The sequence below is a fragment of the Embiotoca jacksoni genome, unplaced genomic scaffold, assembly GCF_022577435.1.
Source record: "Embiotoca jacksoni isolate LCO1_2020_lvr unplaced genomic scaffold, fEmbJac1.0.p SCAF_12, whole genome shotgun sequence".
Lineage (NCBI taxonomy): Eukaryota > Metazoa > Chordata > Actinopteri > Embiotocidae > Embiotoca > Embiotoca jacksoni.
In genome coordinates this window covers 5728930-5752693 of record NW_027185252.1, presented here as the reverse complement: position 1 = coordinate 5752693, position 23764 = coordinate 5728930, and the positions used below count along the sequence as shown (strand labels likewise).

General features: G+C 40.8%; 3 protein-coding genes across 7 annotated transcripts in view; 1 reads left to right on the top strand and 2 right to left on the bottom strand.

The window, feature by feature from the left end:
- The window catches only part of LOC138195212 (equilibrative nucleoside transporter 1-like), a 43263-nt gene extending 32649 nt beyond the window's left edge, over window positions 1-10614 (bottom strand). The window contains exon 1 of one of the 2 annotated variants that reach the window (XM_069144418.1): window positions 10554-10614. The gene's annotated coding sequence lies outside the window, so the exon portion shown is untranslated. Of the gene's footprint in view, window positions 1-4155; window positions 4313-10553 lie in introns of those variants that run through there. The other variant, XM_069144415.1, reaches the window with a different exon arrangement.
- On the bottom strand, window positions 7731-15418 carry LOC138195213 (zinc finger protein 37 homolog). The gene is made up of 3 exons (XM_069144419.1): window positions 15296-15418; window positions 11385-12942; window positions 7731-10717 (listed from the first exon to the last, which is right to left on the bottom strand). The coding sequence occupies exons 2-3, from the start codon at window positions 11545-11547 to the stop codon at window positions 9702-9704; spliced, it is 1179 nt and encodes a 392-aa protein (XP_069000520.1). The 5' UTR covers window positions 11548-12942; window positions 15296-15418; the 3' UTR covers window positions 7731-9701.
- The window catches only part of adss2 (adenylosuccinate synthase 2), a 24977-nt gene continuing 15470 nt past the window's right edge, over window positions 14258-23764 (top strand). For 2 of the 4 annotated variants that reach the window (XR_011178002.1, XM_069144411.1), the window contains exon 1: window positions 14260-14593. Coding sequence is in view for 3 of the 4 variants with exons in the window: in XM_069144411.1 (XP_069000512.1) it covers window positions 14402-14593 (192 nt within the window). In the remaining variant the exon portion in view is untranslated. Of the gene's footprint in view, window positions 14594-23129; window positions 23175-23764 lie in introns of those variants that run through there. The other 2 variants (XM_069144412.1, XM_069144414.1) reach the window with 2 other exon arrangements.

Below are 23764 nucleotides of genomic sequence, written 5' to 3'. Positions count from 1 at the left end.
CTTTTCAGTCCTACTGACACCGGCCAATTAGACCCTGACTGTTTTCAACCCTCTCCACTTACTGTAACTCAAAGGCCATCTGCTGTAGCCATCAGATCCAGAGACCTTTCTCAAACAAAAGGAACATATAATGAGAAGAAGTCAGTGATTAATACAAAAATATTTATCTACGAGGACATATTTACAAACTACTACAGTCAGATAGTTTCCTCTGCACAATTTGTAGAAAATAAAATGTGTAATTGGCTGAAAGACCCACATCAACCACATTCATGTTCACTGGGTTTGCCTTTTCAAACAGAAACCATTTCTCTGGTACTAATTTGGGGCCAAACAGTTCTAAAGGAAACAATAATTATGAATGTCCCCTCATTAGACCTTTACACTGCTCCTAAGGTTCCCAGTTTTTTTTTAGGGGCTGAGGTAAAGCACTTTCAGAGGCTGACACTAGATCCCCTCAGCTGCATGAGTACTGCATTGCAGTGTGACACTTATACGATTAAATGAGATGCATCTGCTACATGTACAGAAGATCCCAAAGACAGAACACGTGTGAAACGTGTCACCGACCACAAAATCCACATCTCTGAAATGAAAGTCTAACAAACAGATCATGAAAAAGTTCAAGTTCCACATGTCTCCTGAAGAATATTGTAACATTAGAATTTTCTCATACTTCTTATAAAACACAGCTAACGACACAATAATGACAATATTTATTTATCAGTCACTGTGCTGCTTTTAGCCGTGTCCCCCGCGTGGCTCCGAGGTCATTATACAACACAATAAAAGGTGAAACCTGAGTTTACACATGAAAACCTGACGGCGCTGGTATTTACAACTAACAACAAATAGAAGAGAACAGCAGTCCAACATGAGGCAACGGCAAGTCTCTTAAATACATGCTTGTCAATTTACATGTTTATATTAAATCAAGCCCTCTGTGGATTTAATCTGTGCTAAATTTGATCTTTTCAAAATGTGCGTCTCTTAAAGTAGCCTAATTATAAGTAATGCATGATGGTCGTATGCTTCCTACAAAATACATACAAACAAAATGAGGATATCTCCTCAAAGTCTGTAAAGCTAAAATTCTTCCTCCTGAATTTGAGGTTCAACATCAGTCAGACACTCTGATTAGTCGTGTGATTAAGTGAAATTATTTTCTGATACTGAATGTCTTCACGCGGTTTACTTTATGGACAATACATTAATAGCATCAGACGTAAAGCTGCTGGCAGTATAACAATGTTCCTGTCATATTTGAATGTTTAAAATGGCAAACATATGTTTCTGATTATTGCGAGGAGTTTTCCTGAACCAACATGGGAAAGTTATGTAATCATAACATTCATCCCTTGATAAAAAATGGCTTTCCGACCCTCCCAGTCTTCATGCAGAAACATTATGAGACGACGTCGTTCCTTTTATCATAAACATATCATATTCATCAACATTGTGCTGAATATAAATCTGTGTGAATATTTGTTGATAAAAACCAAACTGACCCCAATTTGCCTCCTTTAAACTCAACAAACTCGTGTGTGTGTATAAGATGCTTTATCCAAGATGTAAAAACAAACCTGAGATTATGTTCTTATGAAAGTTAATGAGACCACATTCCAGTGTGTTTACATTAAACTGACCTGTCGCATGACATACTTTCTGAACAAATATGTTTAAGTATTTTACCTCAGAGATTTTTTTTTTACCTCAGCATTTTATTCCCGATGACTATATAGGAGCTCTCTAAATTCAACTTGTTCCTTTCTTCTCTCCATGTTTAAGGCTTCAGGTCAGTTTACATGAAGAATACAATGCAACCTAAACATCTGAACGGACCGCACGGACGCACGCACGCAGGAAATACAAAACACGGTTGATCCTCTGGACTCCATGAACATCTGACAGTTCATGTCAATCGTTGACAAACTTGTTGAAGTGTATCAGTCTGAACCAAAGCCGTGATGGAATCTACTCAGAACTTCAACAATTTTAAAAGATTAACCACAAAAACACGAATAATAAGATCCCACAAAAGGTCCAACAATACCCAGTCTACTCATGTCTACGTGCCTGCTCTTGCGTTACGATGAATCATCAGTATCCAGGGCATCAGAGGGTTGTAAACACAATGACGAATTTCATGATCCAGTTTTGGTCGCCTGGTTTCACTGGTGCATCATGTTACCCTGCTGCATACTTACAGTACGTGCTGTTGCCCTTGTCTGGTTTTCAGATTGGGCCTTCTAAGAATAGCCGTCTAATTGTCTCACGGTCACACACGGTCCTGGTGGGAGATCAAGTGTTTGAGAGAGCAGCAGAAAGTGACAGTGCAACTGGGTTACGGTTAAGGCAGCGCTGGAGGCTGAGTACAAAGCTAGTAGGAGGTTCAGAGTCCCATACAAAGGCGCTTTCACGTGACATGTCCAACTTCTTTCTATACTCTTCGGCCACTTAAGAAAATTACGACAGAAAGCAGTCGGGGATGTCACATGGGGTTCCTGTCATTAACAGTTAATCTCCCCTTTCATTTTTCAGAATAACTGATTAAAGTGGAACTCTACTGATTTTGCACATACAAGGCAGTTTATAGGAACATAAACTATTACTCAGCCTGTGAAAAATAGTATACGAGAGCCAATCAAACTGTTCAGAGACTGTTCCCATTGGGAGCAAATGGAGCACTGTGACCGAAGTGGAGATAAAATCTTCATGAGGGAGTATTCCACGGTTCGTTGCTTTATTAAAATCAGCACCTGGTTGGCGCCTGGCCCGATGCACCTTCTTTGGTTTTGCCCGTCGTGATGCCACACTCTGTTGGCATGCAACTGGAGCAGTCTCTGAACTTTTTGATCGCCCCCACCTACAGAGGTTTTTGTTCCTCTGGAAAAGGAGAAATCTAAGAAAATAACCCCTGATGATGTCATAGTGATGTCATCAGGGTTATGTGGGTTTGGGCTGGTGGTATATGATAACTTCCACGTGCTGCTTTGATTGTGACCATTCTTTTTTATTTTTTTATTTAGTCAATTCAATGATAGAAAATTAGGACTAATACAAGTTTCTACAACACAAGCTTGTCTTTACTTTCTTATTCGTCTAAACAAAAGTCAAAATCCAAATGGATTCAGTTTACGACACAAGATTGAGAACAGCAGCAAATCTTTAAGATCTATTGTACTAATGATTAACGGATTATTGACACATGTTTCAGCTCTGGCTACAGCAGCTTATTGACCCTGAGCGGAGCATCTTAAACTCTCTCCTCCTTACGAACCCAGCAGCGCTCGCTGCAGGTGAAAACTGACATCAACAGAGCAGCTTATCACTGTGAGAATAGCAGCTTTCTCAAAGCCCCGGGACCACTGATAAGCAAGCAACTTCAAAAGTTGCGAAACACAGTCCACCAACATTGTATCAAGCGCACTGAGGAGAGAGGAGTTTGGAAAAGTGTGTGTGCAATGAAACAAATCATTGTTTACATGATACAGTAGTGTTTTTAGCTCAGTGGGTCTATTCTCAGAGCTCTTTCATGTTATCTCCTGCTGTGGACAGTGTGTGTGTGTGTGTGTGTGTGGAGGATCTATATTCTCACACTTTCCCCTGCTGTGATGCCTCAACTCAAACTGTGTATAAATCTCATCCTCTGACCCGCAGCACCTCTGAATCCACAGACTTGTCATCTTTTAACTTCCTCTGCAGCTATCACAACATGGATGCAGGATTATTGACAGAGAGATACTATCCCAAGTCCCAATGTGGACTCTTAAAGCAGCCGCACAAATGCATTTAGACTGTCTGATATCAAAAGTCAAGTATAGCTTTCAGTAAATGCCCCGAGTCACGCGCACTTTCAGCTCCGTGGAAACGCGATGGGCCAGTCACGGCCAGCGCACTGCGACTTGGTGACCATTTGACCTTGTCACTGCTGCAGCTGGAGCTCGCGCAGCTCTGCTCTAAAAGCAAACATATGCATTACTGGAGTTTACTAGCAGAGAATACTAACGTGCACTTTGTGGGCATCATGCACTCCTCGCGCCACCCCCCACCCCCGGGCTCTTTTTTTTTTTTTTTTTTTTTTTTTTGCCAGGCTGTCAGCAGTCTGCACACCGTCTTTTACTCTCAGCAGACGTATGACAAACACAGACTTACCCTCATACAACGGGCCTGCGATGCCTTTGAGCAGCACGTCCGGTTCGTGGGCAACAGCGTTGGCACGCGCATTCGTCTGTTTTTTGTTTTTTTTTCCCCTCTGGTCTCATTCAGCCGCAAAACTCAAAGCTCCGTATTCATGCAGCTGGCACAGAGAGACGGGCTGCAGGGCTGCAGGGCGGCAGAGGGGAAGCGGTGGGGCGGGGGTCGGGCGGGCGGGGGGGGTGGGGGGGGGGTGCGTGACTGGTCCAGATTCCGACAAATAGCAGGCCGCCTGGTTATTTGGAATTTTTACAAATAAACCACCATTTTATAATCCTTTTAAAACAAGCAGAGCCAGATACTGGGTCAGACAGAGAGAGACGGAGTCACAAGTTCCTTATTCATACAACAATCCTCTCACCGGCTCACGTGTAACACCACTAATAATTTACACATCAAACATCCAGAACTATGAAGCAATCCGATGAAAGCTGTTTCTGAGGTTTCTACAACATATATGTTGAGGGGAAAAGTAACTGTTACTTGTTCTCCACTGGCATTTTTTTTTTTCTGTCATTATTATTTAAGAAATGCTACATTTTTTTGCAGCACGCAAGTAGGAAAGAGGTCAGGGAGGATGACCGGCATGCAGAGCTCAGCACTTAAAAGCAGTCTGAGTCTCGTGGTTTTGTGAACGTTAGGGAAACAGCGGTTTCATTTGAATGTCAATAAAGTAAACACAATCTCCTGCACGCAGCCTGCAGATGTTGCGTAACCGAGTATCACCCCAAACTCTGTAAACTGTGTCAGTTTTGATAGGTTTAGGAAAAGCAGGTTGGGCACCAAACTACTTGGTTAGGGTAAGATTTATTTAAAGAAATCCACTTTGCTTTCTGTTGGATTTAAACTCTGGTCTCCTGGGTTTGATCCATCCATCCAACCAACCTCTGGATCATACCCGAGAGTACTTATCACACTTGAAGTGAGGCAAAACGTGACACTGACACACGTTGGCGTGATACTGGGCTATAAGCAAATACTGAGAAAAGTTTTAACATTTTGCAGATGTAAAAACATGGCATACATGTGGATTAATAATGCTTCTTCAGGCTATGTTGCTTTAAAAAAAAGAAAAAAAAAGAAAGAAAAAGTAATCCACGTCATGTTTCTTTAAAATGAAGAAGCCTGTCTGCTTCACACTGTCGTTGGTTGGCTTATTGAGAACGTGTTACATCATATTTTGTCGATAGAAACATCTTCAGGCATGAGTTGCATCGACCGCTGAAGTCTGATGAGGGTGAATTTGTTACTGATCAGCAAAGATAAAAAAGGAGGAAGTGAGTTGTGCAATGCTGCTTTTACTCTGAGGCAGATCAGCTGTTTTCTGCATTCTCTGTCTATTCTGACAACTCACCTATGCATTAAAAATAATTTCTATTTATTGTTGATTTACATGCAAAACTCACTTTAAATGTGTATTAAATGTAGCTTTCCACTGTAGGTACCCTGCCACTAAAAGGTTATGTTTTGCATCCTATTTTTCTGGTTGAAATTTTTTCGTATAAATAAGGTAACAGATGACAAGTGAGGCTTTGCTCGATCCAGTCATCTGATCTGTAAAGGGCAAGTGAGTGTTGGGGGGGGGAGACGACAACACAGCAACAACTGCAGCAACTCCATTTTTAATAGCCGAGCTCCTCGCATGCACGAATTCTCCTGCGTGTGATTTATATCCACTGTGATTAGCAATAAAAAGTAAACAAGAAGCCAAACGGATCATCTGGCCATCCTCAAGGTTTTTCCACGAAACAAACCGTCTTCGAGTTCACGCCTTGGATCAAAAAAAAAACAAAAAAAAAAATCTCCTGCAGGAATGTGATTAGATGGACTGCAAAATAAAAAACAGAAATGTACACAGTATCTACACAGTGAACTCAAAACCATCATCACTGTTCACAATCCTAAACACAAATGTTTTCCTCCCATTCAAACTCCCACATTCAAACGGATGTGAGACTATACTAAAACCTATTTTCATTTAACCAACACCCTCCTTGTCGCTGTTATTGTGTTTCATTTTCTAGAAAATGTCCACCAGATGTTTCCCGTCCTCCTCTGCACCAATCCCGGCCCATGTGGGATGATGCTGATGCGAGGCAGAGCTCATCCCTTTCTTTCACAACTGGATTCCCCCCAAAATACTTTGGCTTCTCCTTCATCCTGTGTAGAGACTTCCCTGGCTGGTTTAGTAATTCAGTGACCCAGTTATGCAGCCGAGGACTTGTGGAATTCCTGATCGTGGCCGACTTCCAGCTAAATTCTTTGTGGGTGCAAAATGTCAGTTTTCACACAACCTGCACACGAATATGCAGAGAAGCTGCCAACGTAAACCCCTCTTTTTTCCTGTGGCGGACTGAGAGACACACCCGCATAAAGAAAATCCCTCCAGTTCCCTTGAGTAAGCGTCACATTATTTAAATCAGAGATTAACTTCTTCCCCCATTTTTTTCAGGCATGTATGGGGCAATTTTCTCAAATAGCCACAATTCTGGATCAAACACAACAGAAGACTATAGAGTACAGTAGTGTAAAACCACGCTGCAGCTCAGATAGTTTTCATCTATAATTTAGCAGTGATTCAAGCAGATCAGGCCAGCAGAGGGTTTTTTAAACAAATAATCTTATCTGATTTTAACCATTGAATCCCCATTAAGATGAGACATGAGCTGACACGTGGGAAACTGTCCCCAAGGATCCAGAGGTGTCTGCTGGCGACCCCGTGTCTTTTGGGTGGGGTGTTGCATAATCAGATTAGGGCAATTAGCTTTAGGCTCGAGGGTCACTGAGGCCAGATTAGCTCTTCAGTTTTACAATCTAAAATCTGAAGCGCCTGAAGCGGCTTCTGAAACACACAGAGTCCTGAATGAGGTCCTGTTCTGAGTGAAATTACCAAATTGAGCTTTTTATGCTTTTATGGTCCTTTGATTCGAGCAAAAAGTCACAAATGAATGGCTCAAAACCTTATGACTTGTGTGAATGAAGGTGAGAATTGAAATAAAATCAACATTGGACGGGGGATCTGAGGAAAGAGTGCTCTGGACAAAAAAAATATGTGTGATTTAAATTCTTGGAGGAGTAGTTCTTTGGAAATGGAAAGATGACTTAAATAAGTTACAAATTTAAACACGTTGCTGCTCTCAGACTGAGCAAGATGTGCCAAATATCAACAAAAAAACGTTGTCATTAACTCACAAATACTTTTTAACAGTTGTATGATTAAAATCACTCTCAAACTAATTAGATTTGTCTTTTAAATAATAATTCAACTTCGATATAAAAGTGGCAGTTTGAGTGTAGACTCTGACTGACCTGCTCGTGAGATAAAAGCTCCTGCAGTGCCACCTAGTGGTAAATTACATTTCTCTCAGATCAGAAACGAGCGATGCAAAGACTAAAAAAATAGGTTAACACTTTTCTGCAACCCGTGCTATTAAGAATCCATAAAAGCAGATAAACATTTAATGCAGTTTTTTGACACACTATAATGTAGTTTTCAGCAGAAACAGTCCTCCTGTAAAAAATATTGTTAATTATCGTTTTGTTTGGTGCAAAAAAAAGGGACATTGGATTAATTCTCTTCTACCATGAATACAGAAGTTTTTATTTTTATTTTTATCACCATGTTTTTTTTAACCGATTAGATTTAGTCACCTGTAATGCAGCTACAATATCATGTCTTTCGCCCACTTCATAGTTGATGACTTCTCCTGAAATTCACAGGAACAGCTCCTTAATATTAAAAAAAACAAAATCTCAGTTGCATATTTTCAACAGCATTTAAAGATTTTCTTTAGAGAATGAAAAGGGTTTGAAGTCAGTTTCAGTCATAAACTCTCTTTGTGACACTACAGGCAGAAAATCTGTTTCTACAGAAAATTGTAAACTTGCACGCAAGTGTACAATTCAACACATAAGAAAAATTGAACTTCCAATAGTAAACAAGCAGTGAATGAATAAGTGCTTGCACGGAAATATATACTCTTTCCTGTAACTCGTAGCAAAGTTCTTCACAATAAAAATCCAAACCTTTTAAATAAACCAATGACACAAGTCGAACAGAGCAGAATAAAAACAGCTGTTAAACAAGTCAGCACACAAGTGTGAAAGTGTTGTTTTATATTTATGGACATAATCAGATGATGTATCAGACAGCACATCTGATTAAATCCTGGTGAGATAGTGCAACATGTTCCAGTTTGTCATTAGTTAACTACTATTAGTGGTTAGTGTTGGTCAGCAAGTCTGATCTGAACCAATAAAACTGTATGCACAGATTTAATGCCATTACATTTCTCTTGATGTTTACAGCAGCGTTATTGCTTCTTTTAGAGAGGAACAAACCGCATTTATCAAACAGCTAAAAGTAAAACTTTTTTACTTAAAAATAAGACAAAAATGTTTCCTGCTGCAGTTTGTATTTCTTGTCGTTTCCATCTCAGTAATTTTAAAAATAAAGACACGTCTCTCGGTAAAATGTAATACCTTTGTTAAAAGATAGATTTTATTTTCTCTGATTCAGTCCCTCCAGGGAATCGCCAGCGAAGGCAATCATTTATGCAAATTCAAACAAGCTTGCAATTTAGCAAGATTTCCACAATTTCTCTGATGCGAAAATAAAAAGGAGAGGCTCTGCAGAGGGAATTATGGCACAACGTGAACCTTTCCTGACAAACAATTTGCTTTATCGACAAGACAAGAGTTTGCAGACATTCAGTTGGAAGAGACTTCACTGTGATTTTGTGCAAACAGTCTGATTTAATATAATTTTAAATGCATTTAAAGCACTTTAAGGCACCTTCAAAGCACTGGTTTTACCGAAGTAGCAGTCTGTGTGTTCTTTATCATGTTTTGTAAAACTATGTCACTTTTATGACTTTTTTTTGTATCTTTGAGCCCTGTGTTTCTTTTAGTTCAGATGGTAAGATACAGATGAGAACTTAACTCATTTCCAGCTGTCCTGGAGTGATCATAGAGAGAGAAAAATATTTATTCTGATGCCTTACTACATTGCCGTGTTACCAACTTTATTCCGACGTTTTAATTAATTTGTTACTCCAATTTAATTAATTCCGGGCGCAGAGGATAATTTTATAGAGAGACGGCACAGCACAACAGGCTTTCTTCTGCCAGCAAAAAGTGCACTGCACCTGCTCCAACTGTCAGTTGACCAATTATTATTATTATAAAGTCGACAGCATCCTCAAAGTTAGTATATTGCTAACGATATAATCCATAAGATCTCGATATCCTTGTTAACTGCCTTTTACTAACAATACCTTACAAAGGTCAACATGTCTTGATAACTCCAACTTCAGAAGTTTTTGAGAAAATATGCTGGAAAAATTTTTAGCACTTTTGATTGCAACAATCACAAAAAAAAAAAAAAGAAAAAAAAAAAAGCTATATCCTGGAGGGACTGACTCTTTATGCTCAGAGCCAGAAGTGATTGATCATTTTATCTCCTAATGGCACCTTTTAAATCCGTGTCCCGGTGGATGAAACAGTCAGTATTTCTGAGTGTGAGTCCCGAGGTGGTACTTCAGGTGGCCGCTCTGTAGAAATCCTCGGCCGCAGACGTGGCACCGGTGCGGTCGCTCTCCCGTGTGGCTCCTCATGTGCTTCTTCAGATGTCCGCTGGAGGTGAAACTTTTGCAGCAGTAGGAGCAGCAGAAAGGCTTCTCGCCCGTGTGAATCCTCATGTGGATCTTCAAATCTCCTTTGCGGCCGCACTCCTTCCCGCAAATGTGGCAGCGATGCAGCTTCACGCCGGTGTGGCTGGCCATGTGCTCGGTCAGCGCGGACACGCTTCTGCACTGTTTGCCACACATGTGACACTTTGAGCCCCTGTGCGAGCCGAGGTGCACGCGAAGGCTCTCGGTGGACTCAAAGGTCTTTCCACACACAGCGCAGAGGACGCCCGCGTCCTTTGAATGCTTGCGAAAAGCATGATTTATCAAGTGATTACTGAAGGAAAAAGATCTATCGCACAAATAGCAATGAAAGTCGGTCGCTACCGAGTTCAAGTGAGAAAACTCAGTTGTTTCTCTGGAAGTGATGAAAGAGGTCGGGCTTTGCTCTGTCTGCGTTTGGTCTGATGTAAAACTCGAAGCAGTTCTCTCGCTCTCCCTTTCGTCTTGGACGCTTTCATTTTGGAGCGGAGTTTGTGACGACAGCGGTGAGACGAGCGGTAACATGAACTGTGCAGTTTTGGTTTCCTGCACTTCGTGAAATTCCTCCTCGCGTTCGCAGTTTTGCGCCAGATGTTGCAAAGACGGTTTTGTGTCCTCCTGCTGGTTTTCCTCCCGGACAGAGGAATCGGGTGGATATAAGACGTCGGCATCCTTAAACTCTCCTACCTGTTCGCCCTCTTCTTGTTGCTGATCGGCCCAGAGTTCAGGATCTTCCTCTTTGATGTGTCGAGGCTCTGGATCCACCTGATGGATGCTGAAGCTCAGCTCCTGCTCACACTGGTGCTGCTCGGGTGGAGTTTCCACTTTACAGACAGACGACTGGGAGACGTCTAAAAAAAAGAAGAAGAGTAAAAGCATCTTATTTCTTCATCAGTTTTATCGCCTAGAGAGTGGTTTAACTATAATCATTCAGAATAATTATTGTAATCATTTTTAATGTGCTGATTATTTTCTCATTCCTGTAATTTCACACAGCTGAAGCTGACTTCTTCATATGTCTTTGTTTTGTTAAGCAAATAGTCCATAAGCCAAATAAATTTAGCCTACTCTGTATAATGTATGACAAACAAAAGCATAAAATCTACTTATTTACTTAAAAGATTACAAGTAAGTATTTTAATGGCATAGGAGTTCCCTATCTGCTCTCAATCGACTGATTAATCGACAAAGTGTTGAAGCTTTAATTTCAATCTTTGAATATTTTTTTCCAAAATTTCAAATTCAAATATTCAACAGTTAATCAGTAATCAAAACTATTTGTTATTTTTGGCCCTAATGTAAGGCAAAACTTCTTTTTTTTTTACTTTTTAATACTTTCAAACATCACCTTCACGTCATTCAATTACAATATCAATAATTTGAGTTTTTAGATGATCATTTAAATTCGGAGCACAAAAAAAAGACATAAAACAGATCCCCTCGGAGAGACGACACTGTATGATAAATACTCCAGATTAGTGTGACACCTAAACAGCATTAAATTGCCTGTAAACACACCTGTTTTCTGCAGCAGGCCTCTCAGCCGCTCGATCTCCTGCTTTGAGCTGGAAGCTTCTTCTTCGTATTTTGCTATCGTCTTTTCAAAAACATGAAATATTTCCTCGGCAGCAGCCGTCAGCCGCTCGCTTACGAAAGCCCTGAGAAGCAGCTGAGGAGACATTTCAGGACAATGTTAAGGACGTGAAACACCCCACGTATGGAGGAGGTTATAACCGGCAGCAGCGGCTCCTTTGGTGTGAGCTCACATGCTACGGAAATAAAAACAAACAAAGAGTGTAGCGGCCAGCGACCACCGACGCATCAGAAATGCGCTGCCCCCTGCAGGACAACAGATGATCTGCGCCTTACCTGAGAAACCCTGACATGTTGACATGTGAGTCTTGCTTGCCAAATATTCACATATGCATACCCCCAAATACATCATTTGGTATTTTGAGTGGCTATCCAGTTAATTAATTTGCATTATTTTGTATTTTCTGTACCAAATGTTTCTTATTCAATGCAGGAAGACGGAGGATGTTTGTTCTGATGAGAATGAACTCGAAAGTAAAGTAAATTTTGGTGCTGAACTTAAATCTGAACCATTAGATGTTTCTGTGCGAGGTTCAAATAATTAGAAAAAAAGTTCAATATTTTAAAAAGTAAGGCCATAGTTGTTGTTTTTTCTTGCAAAAAACATTCACACTAAAATAAAATAAACCTACAGGTTACTTTAATGTGTACTTTAATGTAGACTTACCAGTGGGGCAATGTGTTGTTGTTGTTTTAACAACAACAAAAGTGATATTCAGAATAATTCTGACTCACCATTTAGAAGCAAACCTGCTGACTGGGAATGTATTCGTTGAGTTTTCGGAGAAAAGACTACAAGAAATCCCAGCATGCATCTTTTTCACCGTTTTCCAAATAATTGCATAAACGTATAGTTGATTGTTATAGCGCCACCTTGAGGTGAATGTGTGTCATTATTTGTGTCTGAGTAGCGGGGTGAATTTGCAACCTAGTAGCTAAATTTGCTGCTTGGACCCCTAATAAAGAGATTTATAATTGGTGGAAGAAACAAACAGAGCAGTGATGGAAAAGCAAACGTGAAATCCTCTCACACCAGTTTCCTTTTTTAACAATTCTGTGTAGAACAGCTGACAAGTGAACACAAGGTCTGAGGCAGCAGCACTGAGCTCCTTGGCAGCAGTTCAGGGAGTTCAGTGCTCTGGCGGGCTGTTGGATGACTAAACACAAATATGTGTAAACAGGTAAATATTCACACACATGAAATCAGTTTCTGTAGTAATGTCATGGATTTAGTAGGAAATATGTGACCTCACAGCACAATTCCAGTTAATGTTGACTTATGGAGACATAATTGTCTGACTATTTTCATAAAACAAGGTCAGTGTGAAAAACCTGCATGACGTTAGTTTGTTTGAGCCTGAGTCGTGACCTGATCCTTCAGCTGCCTCTTGTCCACCCACTTGACCATCTGTGCCACGCTGAGCTCAAAGGAGATGAAAGCACAGTCGTGACGTGAGCTGCATCGAGGACCGCTGACCTCCATCTGCAACAGATAACAAATTATGTTAAAAAAAAAAAAAAAGGAAAACGTTTTTATAATTTATTGATTAACGAGCTTTAATTTGAACAACTTTGACAACATGTTGTGTTTCACGGTCATTGTTTCAACTAAGTTTGGCAAAATCGGTGGGTTCCACATATTATTTTTGTTTTATCTTTCCTTAAGGAAGGAGTGTAAGCACAGCACACAGCAATGCCTTATACTGAGGAAATGGGAACATGCGTGCATTTCTAGTCACCATCAGAGGGAGCCAGATATTTCAAAATATGACATTTTACAGCTTCAGTATTGTAACTACAAGCTTGTTGCCTGTTGAGAGAAAGTCAGTAATCCTTATTCCTTATATAGACACGCAGGGGCAGGATGCAGCTGTTTGACAGATCTGTAATGGTTTATGTTGCGACATGCTGTTTCCAAATGTCGACATCAAATACTTAAATTACTGTTATTTTCCATTTCACTGTTTTTTTCCACACCTTGGTCTCTTCTTGTTGATCAATATAATAAGTGTGAATGCTGCAATAGCAGATACATTTCTTGTTATACAGCTAATCTTTTTACTTTTCATTTGTATAACTTAGCATTAAAATTGTTGCTTTTACTATTCTGTGAAACTCAGCTGCTCTTTTGTATGATGATAATATTGACTTTAATTTGACTTCATGCAATGTTTCAATAAATATAATGACCATAAAATCAAAGAATATTATATTATCAACCTGATCCTTCTCTTTGCCAAATTTCATATCCACAAATCCAAGTTTAGTAACTCCAATCCACTATTTATTACATTTGAAAATTTAAACCAAGCCATACATAACGCAAGGTGAAATTAATTTGCACTTTTCATACCTCCATGCCAGACAAAGTGCTTTACAAAATGTAAGAAAAACAAGTGATAAAATTATAGGCTAAAAGCCAGGCACAATCAGAAGCGATCAATAAAAACAAAGCAAACAACCAAAAACACACAGATGTCAGTCAAAAGCAGTGGTAAACAGATAGGTCTTTAGTTTAGATTTAAAAGTGGTTAGTATCAGCTTGAGTGTCATAAAATGTCCAAATTTGTTCAGAAAAAGTTAACGTGAAGAGCACATCAATTGCGCAGCCTGCTTGTGTAATGATTGACCGTTGTCTCCTTTTTACTTCTTATATTTTGTTTTTGCGCTCGTATAATACAATAAAGAATTAAAAAAAATAAAAGGGTACCGCAAAGTGAAGAAAGTATTATTTATTTATTTATTTATTTATTTATTGGTGGCGATTTCAGACGTTTGTGCGCATGCGTGAGATGTGCTACTCCGCTTTAGCGTCCAACGTTGCCGTGGAGGAGTCATCGGAGGGAGGAGTGGGCTCCGTTAGTTCTCCCTGCCGTCTTTTGGTGCAGCGGGCGGCGCGGTGCTTTTTTTTTTTTTAGGGTGGACAAGTCAAAGCAGCAGAAATGTCAGGAAGCGGGCGCCAGGAAGCCGCCGGGCCCCCAAACGGCGGCAAAGACAGCCCGACGAAACGGGCGCCTCGACCGGCCGTTGGCAACCAAGTGACCGTGGTGTTGGGGGCTCAGTGGGGCGACGAGGGGAAAGGAAAAGTTGTGGATCTGCTGGCGCAAGACGCGGACATGGTGTGCCGATGTCAGGTAGGTTTTGCGTTCACTTATTCGGCTTTTTTTTTTTTTTTTTTTTTTTTCCCCGGTGGGGAACCCCCCCACTCCCCGTCCCCTCCTCTCCCCGTCCCCTCCTCTCTCTCCGCCGGTAAACCGTCACAGCGAAAGCGCCGCGTTCATCTCGCTTTGTTTTGATTACGAGTACGAGTAGGTGGGGGAGGAGGAGGGAGGAGGAGGAGGAGGGGGGGGGGGGGGGGGTGATTGTAGGAGTTTCTGTACAGCAACGATACCAGTTGATCCGGACGTGGTACCGAAGTGACGACGGCAAGGTGGCCGCACAGGTGAACCACGTACATCACCGTGTCGTATCCGTCCAAAATACATAAAACAACAACAACAACAAACAAAACAAGCAGGCTGTTTTACCGGGTGTGCATAAAAAAAAAATGTTAGCACGAGCGCTTAATCACTTTTTAAAAAACAACCTCAATAAGAGTTGTGTGGGTTTTTTCTTTTTTTTTTTTTTTTTCTTTCTTCCGCTTTTTTTTTTTTTGCCGACGTGACGCGAATGCAGCATCTGGCTAGCTAACGAACATCTCGGCCGCGTCGCTGTCGGTGTTTCCGCTAATGTCACCTTGGATGTCTGCTAACTGCGCAGCTCCGCGGACACGTCTCACCGTGGTGATGAATTTTACATCCCGTCGAGAAGACAAGCTGGAGGCGGGTTTGGTTTACCTGCTGGTGACCAGGTGGGCTGGTTTATTGTGTTGTTGTTGTTGTTGTTGTTGGTCACAGGTCTGGTTTTCATTCATCTTGGCTGACAGTGGTGGAAGATGACTACGTACATTCACTCCGGTACTGCACTCAACACCAAAAAAAAAAAAAAAATTCATGTATTTGTACTTTACTTGAGTATTTTTCTTTCACTAAATCTCAGATGCAAATCTTGTACTTTTTTTTTTACTCGACTACATTTTGACAGCCTTTAAGACCAGTTTTTCTTCCTGTCCAGTGAAAAACGCATATACATTTTGGGGGAATTAATCTTTATGATAAACTGAAGGTTCTCATACTTTTTTAAGATACATAAACTATTTAAAAAAAAAAAAAAAAAAAAAAACACACTTGGCTTTGTTTTTATGAGCCTGTAGAGTTGTTTTTTTTTAAGAGGTTCTTGCAGAGCGGAAACAATAAATAAATAAATGTTCAGTTGATCCAATTTCTTATCAAGTATCAAAGATTAGATACGACTGAAAACCAACTTAGTTTTTTCTTCTTTCCTTTCCCGGTAATCACCTGACAACCCCTAAAGATTTATCTGCTGCTTCTGTATATGAACATGGTTATAAAGATACCAGTTATAAAATCTATCTGCAGCAGCTACAACACTAACATGCTTCACCGTTACGAAGCGAATGATGTAACCACCTTTATTTTGTTACTTACATCCACAATACTAAATATTTTTAACGTCCCGCTGGAGTCGACCATCAACACATAAATGTAATTTGGTGTAAAATCATTTCTGAGCATTCAGATGTGTGTTGTTGTTGTTTTTTTTTTAAAGTACAAACTACAGTTGCACTTGGTCAACATACTCATACTTACACCGTACATGTACATCACGTATTCATCGCCTTATCAGTTCGGACAAGCTGGGAGGGGCCGGGGTGCAAAACAAGATGACACAACACATCTATGGGTTGATAACGTAAACATGACGACTTCAGAATTGACAATTGCTTCGTGACTGGTTCTGTGGGATCCTTTAGTGCTGTATAATTAGGTCATATGCGATACATAAAACCGTGTGAATGGGATTATTTAGCTAATGATGAGTCGTTTTTCACCTTCAATGACTGTGATTGTTGTTATTTTACCTTTTTAAAAAGTGGCAGTTGAACTAATTTTGCATATTCATTTGGGTCGTTTCATTCATCTGGTTCTCTCTGAACGACGCCCTCCCTTTGTGCTGCCTTCTTCTCCTGCTTTGGCTTAATGGCACATTAGCGGCGAATTAGCACCACAAACTGTTTGTCTTGAGGCACTTAGCCTCTCATTTTTGTCCGACGGCACCTGATCATCAAAGATTTAGTCGCAAAGCGGAACACCACAGAGCGTTTTGGTTTCAAGCCAGATGAAAACTGAGAGCCCAATAAATTAGGAGAGGCGATGTGTCAGATTTGCAGCGAAAAGCTGGGAGTCAAATTGAAATGAACAGAAAAAGACAAAGAATTAATTGCAGTGATCCGTACGTTAATACATTGGCAACTCAAATTTCACGATTGTGACAGCCCCATCTAGACTTGGTCAGAAGTACTCAGCGGGTTGGCACTGGGACACCCGGCATCAACGTCTGTCCTGGTTCACGAGTGATCAGATAAAAGTACAGGTGTTGTTAATGCCAGGTGTGCGTTTCCCCTCGGTGGTTCATCTCCTGATGTGTTGGATTTTGCATCCGCTCTGGTTTCTTCATTCAAAACAGGTGGATTGGAGACTCGACGAGTCGCGGCCTTTGACTTGTGATATGACTCTCTATTCTTTGCCCAGTGGGTCCCGGGAACTTTCCTGTCTTCGATCCCCCGTGAATAAGACAATGTACGTAGGGAGTGAAAGCCCGAAAGAATTATTATTATTATTATTATTATTATTTTTTTTTTTTTTTTTAAGTCTCCGTTGCGATGGCATAGAGTCACGTATTCAACCGAAGAACAAAGCTGAAGTCAGGCCTGCCTGTCGTAGACTGGTCATATTATATTTGGTTCTTTGGTCCCTGATGTATGATGTGTAACCACATCGAGTGTGTTTAGTCAACCTGTCTGCACTTAAAATACCAATGCTTTGGACTGGTCCAGTTATTGTCAAGGCAACAAAACATTAGTCAGTTTGGCTTGTGTAACAATACTTCCTATTTGTGTTGAACATGTGACATTTAGCAATGAATAGTCACTTTAATTATTGATTAATGTGTTGAATGTTTTAAGTTAAATATATTAATACAAGTCAGACGAAGCTCAACTGACGCTACCTTTCAGCTCAACCCTCTGCTGTGCTCATGTAGGTACAGAGATTCAGTCTCGTTTAATTTAAGAAAAATGACAAAATATTTTAACTATCAACATAGTCTAATATTAAGCAACCATACAAGAGCTTTGCCTAATTTAGATACAGTATAAACCTTTCTAATGATTTAAATCTCCTCGAGCAGAAGTCACAAGTCAGGCGTGCTGGCAGGGTAGATTCTGGATTTGACAGAAGGAACTGTATTGTGGTCACGAATAAGCATGTATGAGACGCTTGGGACGTTTCGTGGAGGTACGTACTCGATACCGCCCGGGAGATGCTGCACACTCTCACCTCGTCAATAAGGCTTTTGTACTAGGTTGTGTCCTACTTTGGTGTATGAGCATAGCGTTCATAGTGTTAGCATCGCACACTGTGACTTCCTGAGGTGGTTGGTAGAGGAAGACGTGTCATAATATTGGGTCAGTCGACCCATACGATGTTATTTTCCCATTATTACGGCGCTTTCCGTGTACTTTAAAACTGTTCGAGCAAAAAGTAATTTAAGAAAAGTGTGTTTCCTGTCGAATTGTTCGAAAAATTTGGTTCCGTGAGGAAATTCTGGTGTAGGTAATTAAAAAAAATAAAATAAATAAAAAGCTCAACTGCAGCGTGTTCCTCGGCCTCATTGATAACGCACCCGGTCAACACTCAGAATAACTGAAGTTCAGAGAACTATATTACTGCTATTTTATTGCTTTTCTATTATTCTATTATTATCTTATTGCTTCTGTATGCTGCTGTAGCGAAAAAAATTTCCCCTCGGGGATTAATAAAGTAACTACCTAACCTAACCTATTACTTTACTGTTAATAACAAGTTGACACAACAAAGATTCTCCTGAGTGCTGGAGCGTCCTTATCTTGCAGTTCTGCGGTCCTGCCAAGGCTGAAGACGTGTAAAAATAAACCGTTTTCTGGCAGGGGGCCCCGCACAGCGTCCCCTCCATACATTATAGTGCGTGTGTGTGTGTGTGTGTGTGTGTGTGTGTGTGTGTGTGTGTGTGTGTGTGTGTGTGTGTGTGTGTGTGTGTGTGTGTGCGTGCGCTGGTGAACGTGTGAGTGAGCAGATAACGTTGATCTTTTTATGAAATAGGCTTCGCGAGCAGTCTCGCTCTGTGCGCATCACAGTCCAGACATCCCATAAGTTACAGTTTGGGTTACAATGGAGAGAGGGGGTGCGTAGCTGAGGGGGCGTCATACCCGAAAAGCACCGCCGAGGAGACCGGCGGTTGGTTTGTCAGTAATTATTGTGGAGTGTCGTATGCAGATATACGCTGCGCCGAGCAAATACTGCAGATGCTTAAGCCTCTGAAAACCTTTTCGGGCCAGTTGAGATCAAAGATTCACGACGTGCCGATTTGAAACTTTCTGCTACTCCCAATTAGCCAGTCTGTAACATGCTGCCAGTTTACACCGTCTCCATAGTAACGTCTCTCTGTACTTCTGTTTGAACTCTTTGTTTTTTTTTGTTTTTTTTCGTAGCTGGATATAATTTGTAGCTTCTTAAAACAGGTCTTCTACATGTAGCTTCTTAAAACAATTACTTGCAACGGTTAGATTTTTAGTTATGATGAAAACACTGAGCAGTTCTGTCGTTTAGATAATCAGAAAAAAACCTCAAACTCAGTATTCTCAGTCTGGAGTTGTATTTGAACGCATCAGTTGAATAGTAGAAGATAAAAACAGCACTTATTGTGTTGCAACCAATTATGCAGGAAGGGAACTGGCGCTGCTACTTAACTGTAAAATAAACCAAAAAATAAATCGGATAATTTCCCCCAAAACTAAACAGCCACAAGTTAGCAGCCAGCCAGTCTGATGATCTGCAAAAATGTCTGCTCTCAATTTACAAAATGATACCAAAAAAATTAAGTTGAGTTGACAACAAGGTTATCTACATGGGTTGCAATGAACAGGATCTTAAAAATATTCTTTTAGAGCTGAGTCAGTCGACAGAAAATGACTCGGCAACTATTTTGACAATCGATTATGCAAGGCGTTTTGTTTTTAACAACGTTAAGCACTGGAAGATTTGCTGCTTTTGTTAGTGTATTAAAGCGTTTTGGTGTTTGGGAAAGGATAATGGGTATATGTTTCACCATCCTCTGACATTTGATTTTACAGTTGAAACCCTGGATGGTTTCTTTAGCTTCGAGGTCGCGAACCTGAAGCAGACAAAAGCTCATCAGATTAAACAAATCACATTTCTTTCCTGAGAAGCTGAGCCATGTTTAATCTGTAGGTTCAGCCAGTGTTTGTCTTGCCAGGAGTCACTTTATTTGCAATGGGCCGTGTCATAGTGATGTATGATTTCAGCTGGCCGCACCGACACCACACACGCAGATTCGATGCACTGGACTCTGTTGCTGTGGAGATTTTTTGCTAAAAAACAAAACAAAACGAGGCTTGTTTGGCTAACAGAGACTGTTGCCTTGTTCGCCCTTTCACGAGAGGTTTTGGTACACAGAGGTTGTATGCGTAAGATCTTTCAAGACTTAAAAGGGTTTATTAAAAAGGTTGGATATGATTTATCTGTCATGACGCTGCAGAAACATCCATCCATGCACAGGCCTACAAAGCCAAAGCGCAGCAACTACCAATTTGCTGAAGAATCTGTGCTTTTGATTGGTTTACCTTTCAAAATTTCCACATTTATATTTTCATCGATTATTTATCAGAAATGTGTCATTTTTAGAGCCCGACTGATATAAAAAAAAATTTGGGCCAGTGCCGATTCCGATATTAGGGAGTATAAAAATTCCGATATCAATATTTTGGCCGATATTCTTTATTTATATTTGTAGTATACAAAATGTTAAAAAAAAATATGTTTTTGCAACAATCCCTCAAATATGGTTATTGAACAACTTTGACACTCATCACAAATATAACTAATTGACACAGAATATTTTACAGTTTATTGTACACACAGACATCAGTGCACTGAAATTTCACTGGGAATTTAACAATTGTAGAAAACTATAAATTAAAAAGAAAAATGGAGCAGTTTCTCATTTCCGACAAGCATCTTTGTTTTTTGTTTTTTTTTTTGCATTATGTTCTTAAAAAAAAGTTTTTATATTGGCACATATAGCTCAACATATACCCAGATGAGGATGTCTTTAATAGGCCGGAAAAAAAAAATCAAACCACAGTGGCTGTGCTAAGTCAGGGCTTGTCTGAGTTCAATCACAGCTACTGTTAGCTAAAGAAAATTTACCGCAACTAAATGTAAGCACAATGGAGAAAACTAAGTGCTGCTAAATGCTAACTACTGTAGCTTAAATGTCTTCTAGGCTGAGCAAACTATCTGATTCAGCTTGTATTGACTGACCGGAAATGCACGACACAAGTACCCGCAGATTAATGTCAAACTGTACTTCATGAGGGGCAGGTGGTTGCCAACATCAGGGTTTGTCCTTGAGAACCTCAATCCTATTCAGGAGGCGGTTCGTGTGCTCACCATGACACCCTGCTGCTCAGAGACAAAAGTGCTTTTTCACAACTCGTGTGTTTGACACAACCCCCATCTGGTATCAACTGATAAGTGATTGACACATTAAACAGAACAGAGTTTACGCTGGACTGTTGCTATTTTAAAGATCACGTCTTAACCTGAAACAACTCGAATCAAAAGTTCCGAAGATTCAGCGTGCGCACAGTTTGGCAAATTGTTAAATGTTTTGTTTATTTGGTTTGCTTCTGAAGAATTTATATAACAGAATGATGTTTACTATCAAAATAAGCAGAATTTACAGTGGCTGAAGTAATCCTTAATATCTAACCTCAGGTTAGTACTGTAATCCGATGGTTATCAAAGCACAGGGCTACTTTCTTTTATTTATCACGTTATTGATTTATTAAATGTGTTTTTAGATTAATCAAAGAAGCGGCAGCATTGACAGAGCTACACAAACTCCCATCAATAGGCCTTTTCACCACAGACAATGTGTCTTGTGTTCCATTGAACACTGATGGTGTTTGTAACACCACCAGCAGCAGCTAAATTCATTTCAACCATCTCAGTGCTTCCTATTTACACTTGTGATTTTCCCACTTTGACATGTCAAAATGTCTTCTGTGACAGAAGTCCATTTATCTGACGAGCAAAAAGCCCAAAGGTGTCCGAGTCCTACTCTGCCACTGAAAACAGATGTGTGATGTCGTCTGTGGATCTGGTTTCTAGACATGTCTCCTCAAACATTTACAGTGCATATGTGCCAGAAACTGGGTGTTTACCTTGCAGGTAGGATTTAATGAGACGATTGACTTTTATGATGTGAAGTGCAAGAATTTGACCCTTTTTAGACACTAAAATCTGAATATCTAAATAACTTTTCTTTCAATCTTTCTTTCAGTTTTTTGAGCAAACGGCCCTTTTACACAAACCAAACAACATTGATTTGGTGTTTGTGGACACCCAGTGAATGTAAGTCCAGTAGTTTCTGTTCTTTCAGCTCCATTTCTTTTTTTTCCAAATAACCGCAGGGAAACATCTGGCTATTTCGCTGCCAAATAGTCTGAATAGTCTAGTCTGTCACTCAGTTGTGTAGTTCAGCCGGGGACGCACTGCCTGCATGTGCGCGGGGGTCGTGTAACGTCTTGGTTTTCATCTTGGAGCTCTTGTTAACAGGTTTGAGCCGCCACTCGGCATGACTTGGCGAGTGCGGCGTGTCGTCTACAGAATAGACCTGACACCCATTTGTCACGCACTGTTCCCAGCAAAATAGACATCGAAATGATGTGTGATCACATGTGCACTATGTAATCATATCAGACACCCAGTGTTGCTCTTGGTATGTCATGGTGATATTTTATCAGGTGAAGGACGGTGTCTTAACACAAATTACGTGCCTGCTTTTTGGTTGCAACTCTTCACTTGTTGGACCTCAAACATTGATTCATGATGGCCGTTATCAAAGGAAAACTCACTGATTCAATGACGGGACTGGCAGCAGCAGCACTGCAGCAGACACGTCGCCAGTATGAAACACGCACGCCACGCACCCTTTGCGTCTCGGGCCTGTTTGGTACATGGCAAATGTGTGCGGAAGGTTTGGAGGGCAGTAAATAAAAAATGCCGCTACGAAAGCGCTGAGACTGAACCAAAATAGAAAAAAAGCACAAAAAAACCCCTGCATGCTTAAAGCTAAAGGGTAGAGTGAAGGTGGATTCATCACAAACACGTGTGGATCGACTAATTACTTGACTTGATACTTGATATGACGACGACATTCCCAGCAGGAATAGTAACCCGTGTCTGCCCTTTTATATCGAAGCAGAGAGCTGCGAGTCCCGTGTTTATCACAAGTTCAGGGTCAGAGCCGCGGGTGCAGGACAGTCTGGATCCGTTACCACCAGGTCAGCTCAGGTTTTATCCAGGTCCTTTCTCTTTTCAAACCTTCACTTCTGTGTTCGTCTGCAGGTACAGGGACGTCTCATTGTAACACACAGCAGTGCACAAACCATAGAGCGGTGACAAAGGTTGCGTATCTCGTGATGAGAACGGGAGGCCGATCATGGGACCGCAGGAAGACCGGAGTTCTTCGGTACGGTTGGGGGTGGGGTGAATTGTAAAAGTAGTATCTAAAAAGGAGAGGCATCTGACCCCCCCCCCATTTGTTCCCCCGCTCCATCTTCAGGGTGCCGCTGTGGCCAGGAATAACTCCATGTGGTCGGAGCACATGCTGTGCTCGATTTATATCCGCAGGCTACAGTGCTGGGAACACATCCTGGTCGCAGGACAGACGGATTTGAAATGGCACCTCGGGTCGTGGCCAGTGACGCAAGCTCTAGAGTCAAAAACAGATCTGCAGTTGTGTTGCTATCGCAGCAAAAGTACTTAAAATGTTGTATCTAGCTTCCTTTCTTCTTTTTTTTTGCTCTTGGTGTGTGTGTTGTTGTTGTTGTTGTTTTTTTTTATCTGCAGAAATCATCTTTAACTTCTGACTGAAGTAAAGCAGAGACGAGCAAAGCGGGTCAGATCGTGCCGTTCTGGCCCGAGGACTCACTGCTTATGCATTCATATCTCTGAAGTCAGCTGTGCGAAGTCATGTACAGGCCTCGATGATTAACACCCAGCAAGCACAATCAAATGCAGCAAGATTAAATATAGTCTTCGGTGTCTGGCTGTCTGGAA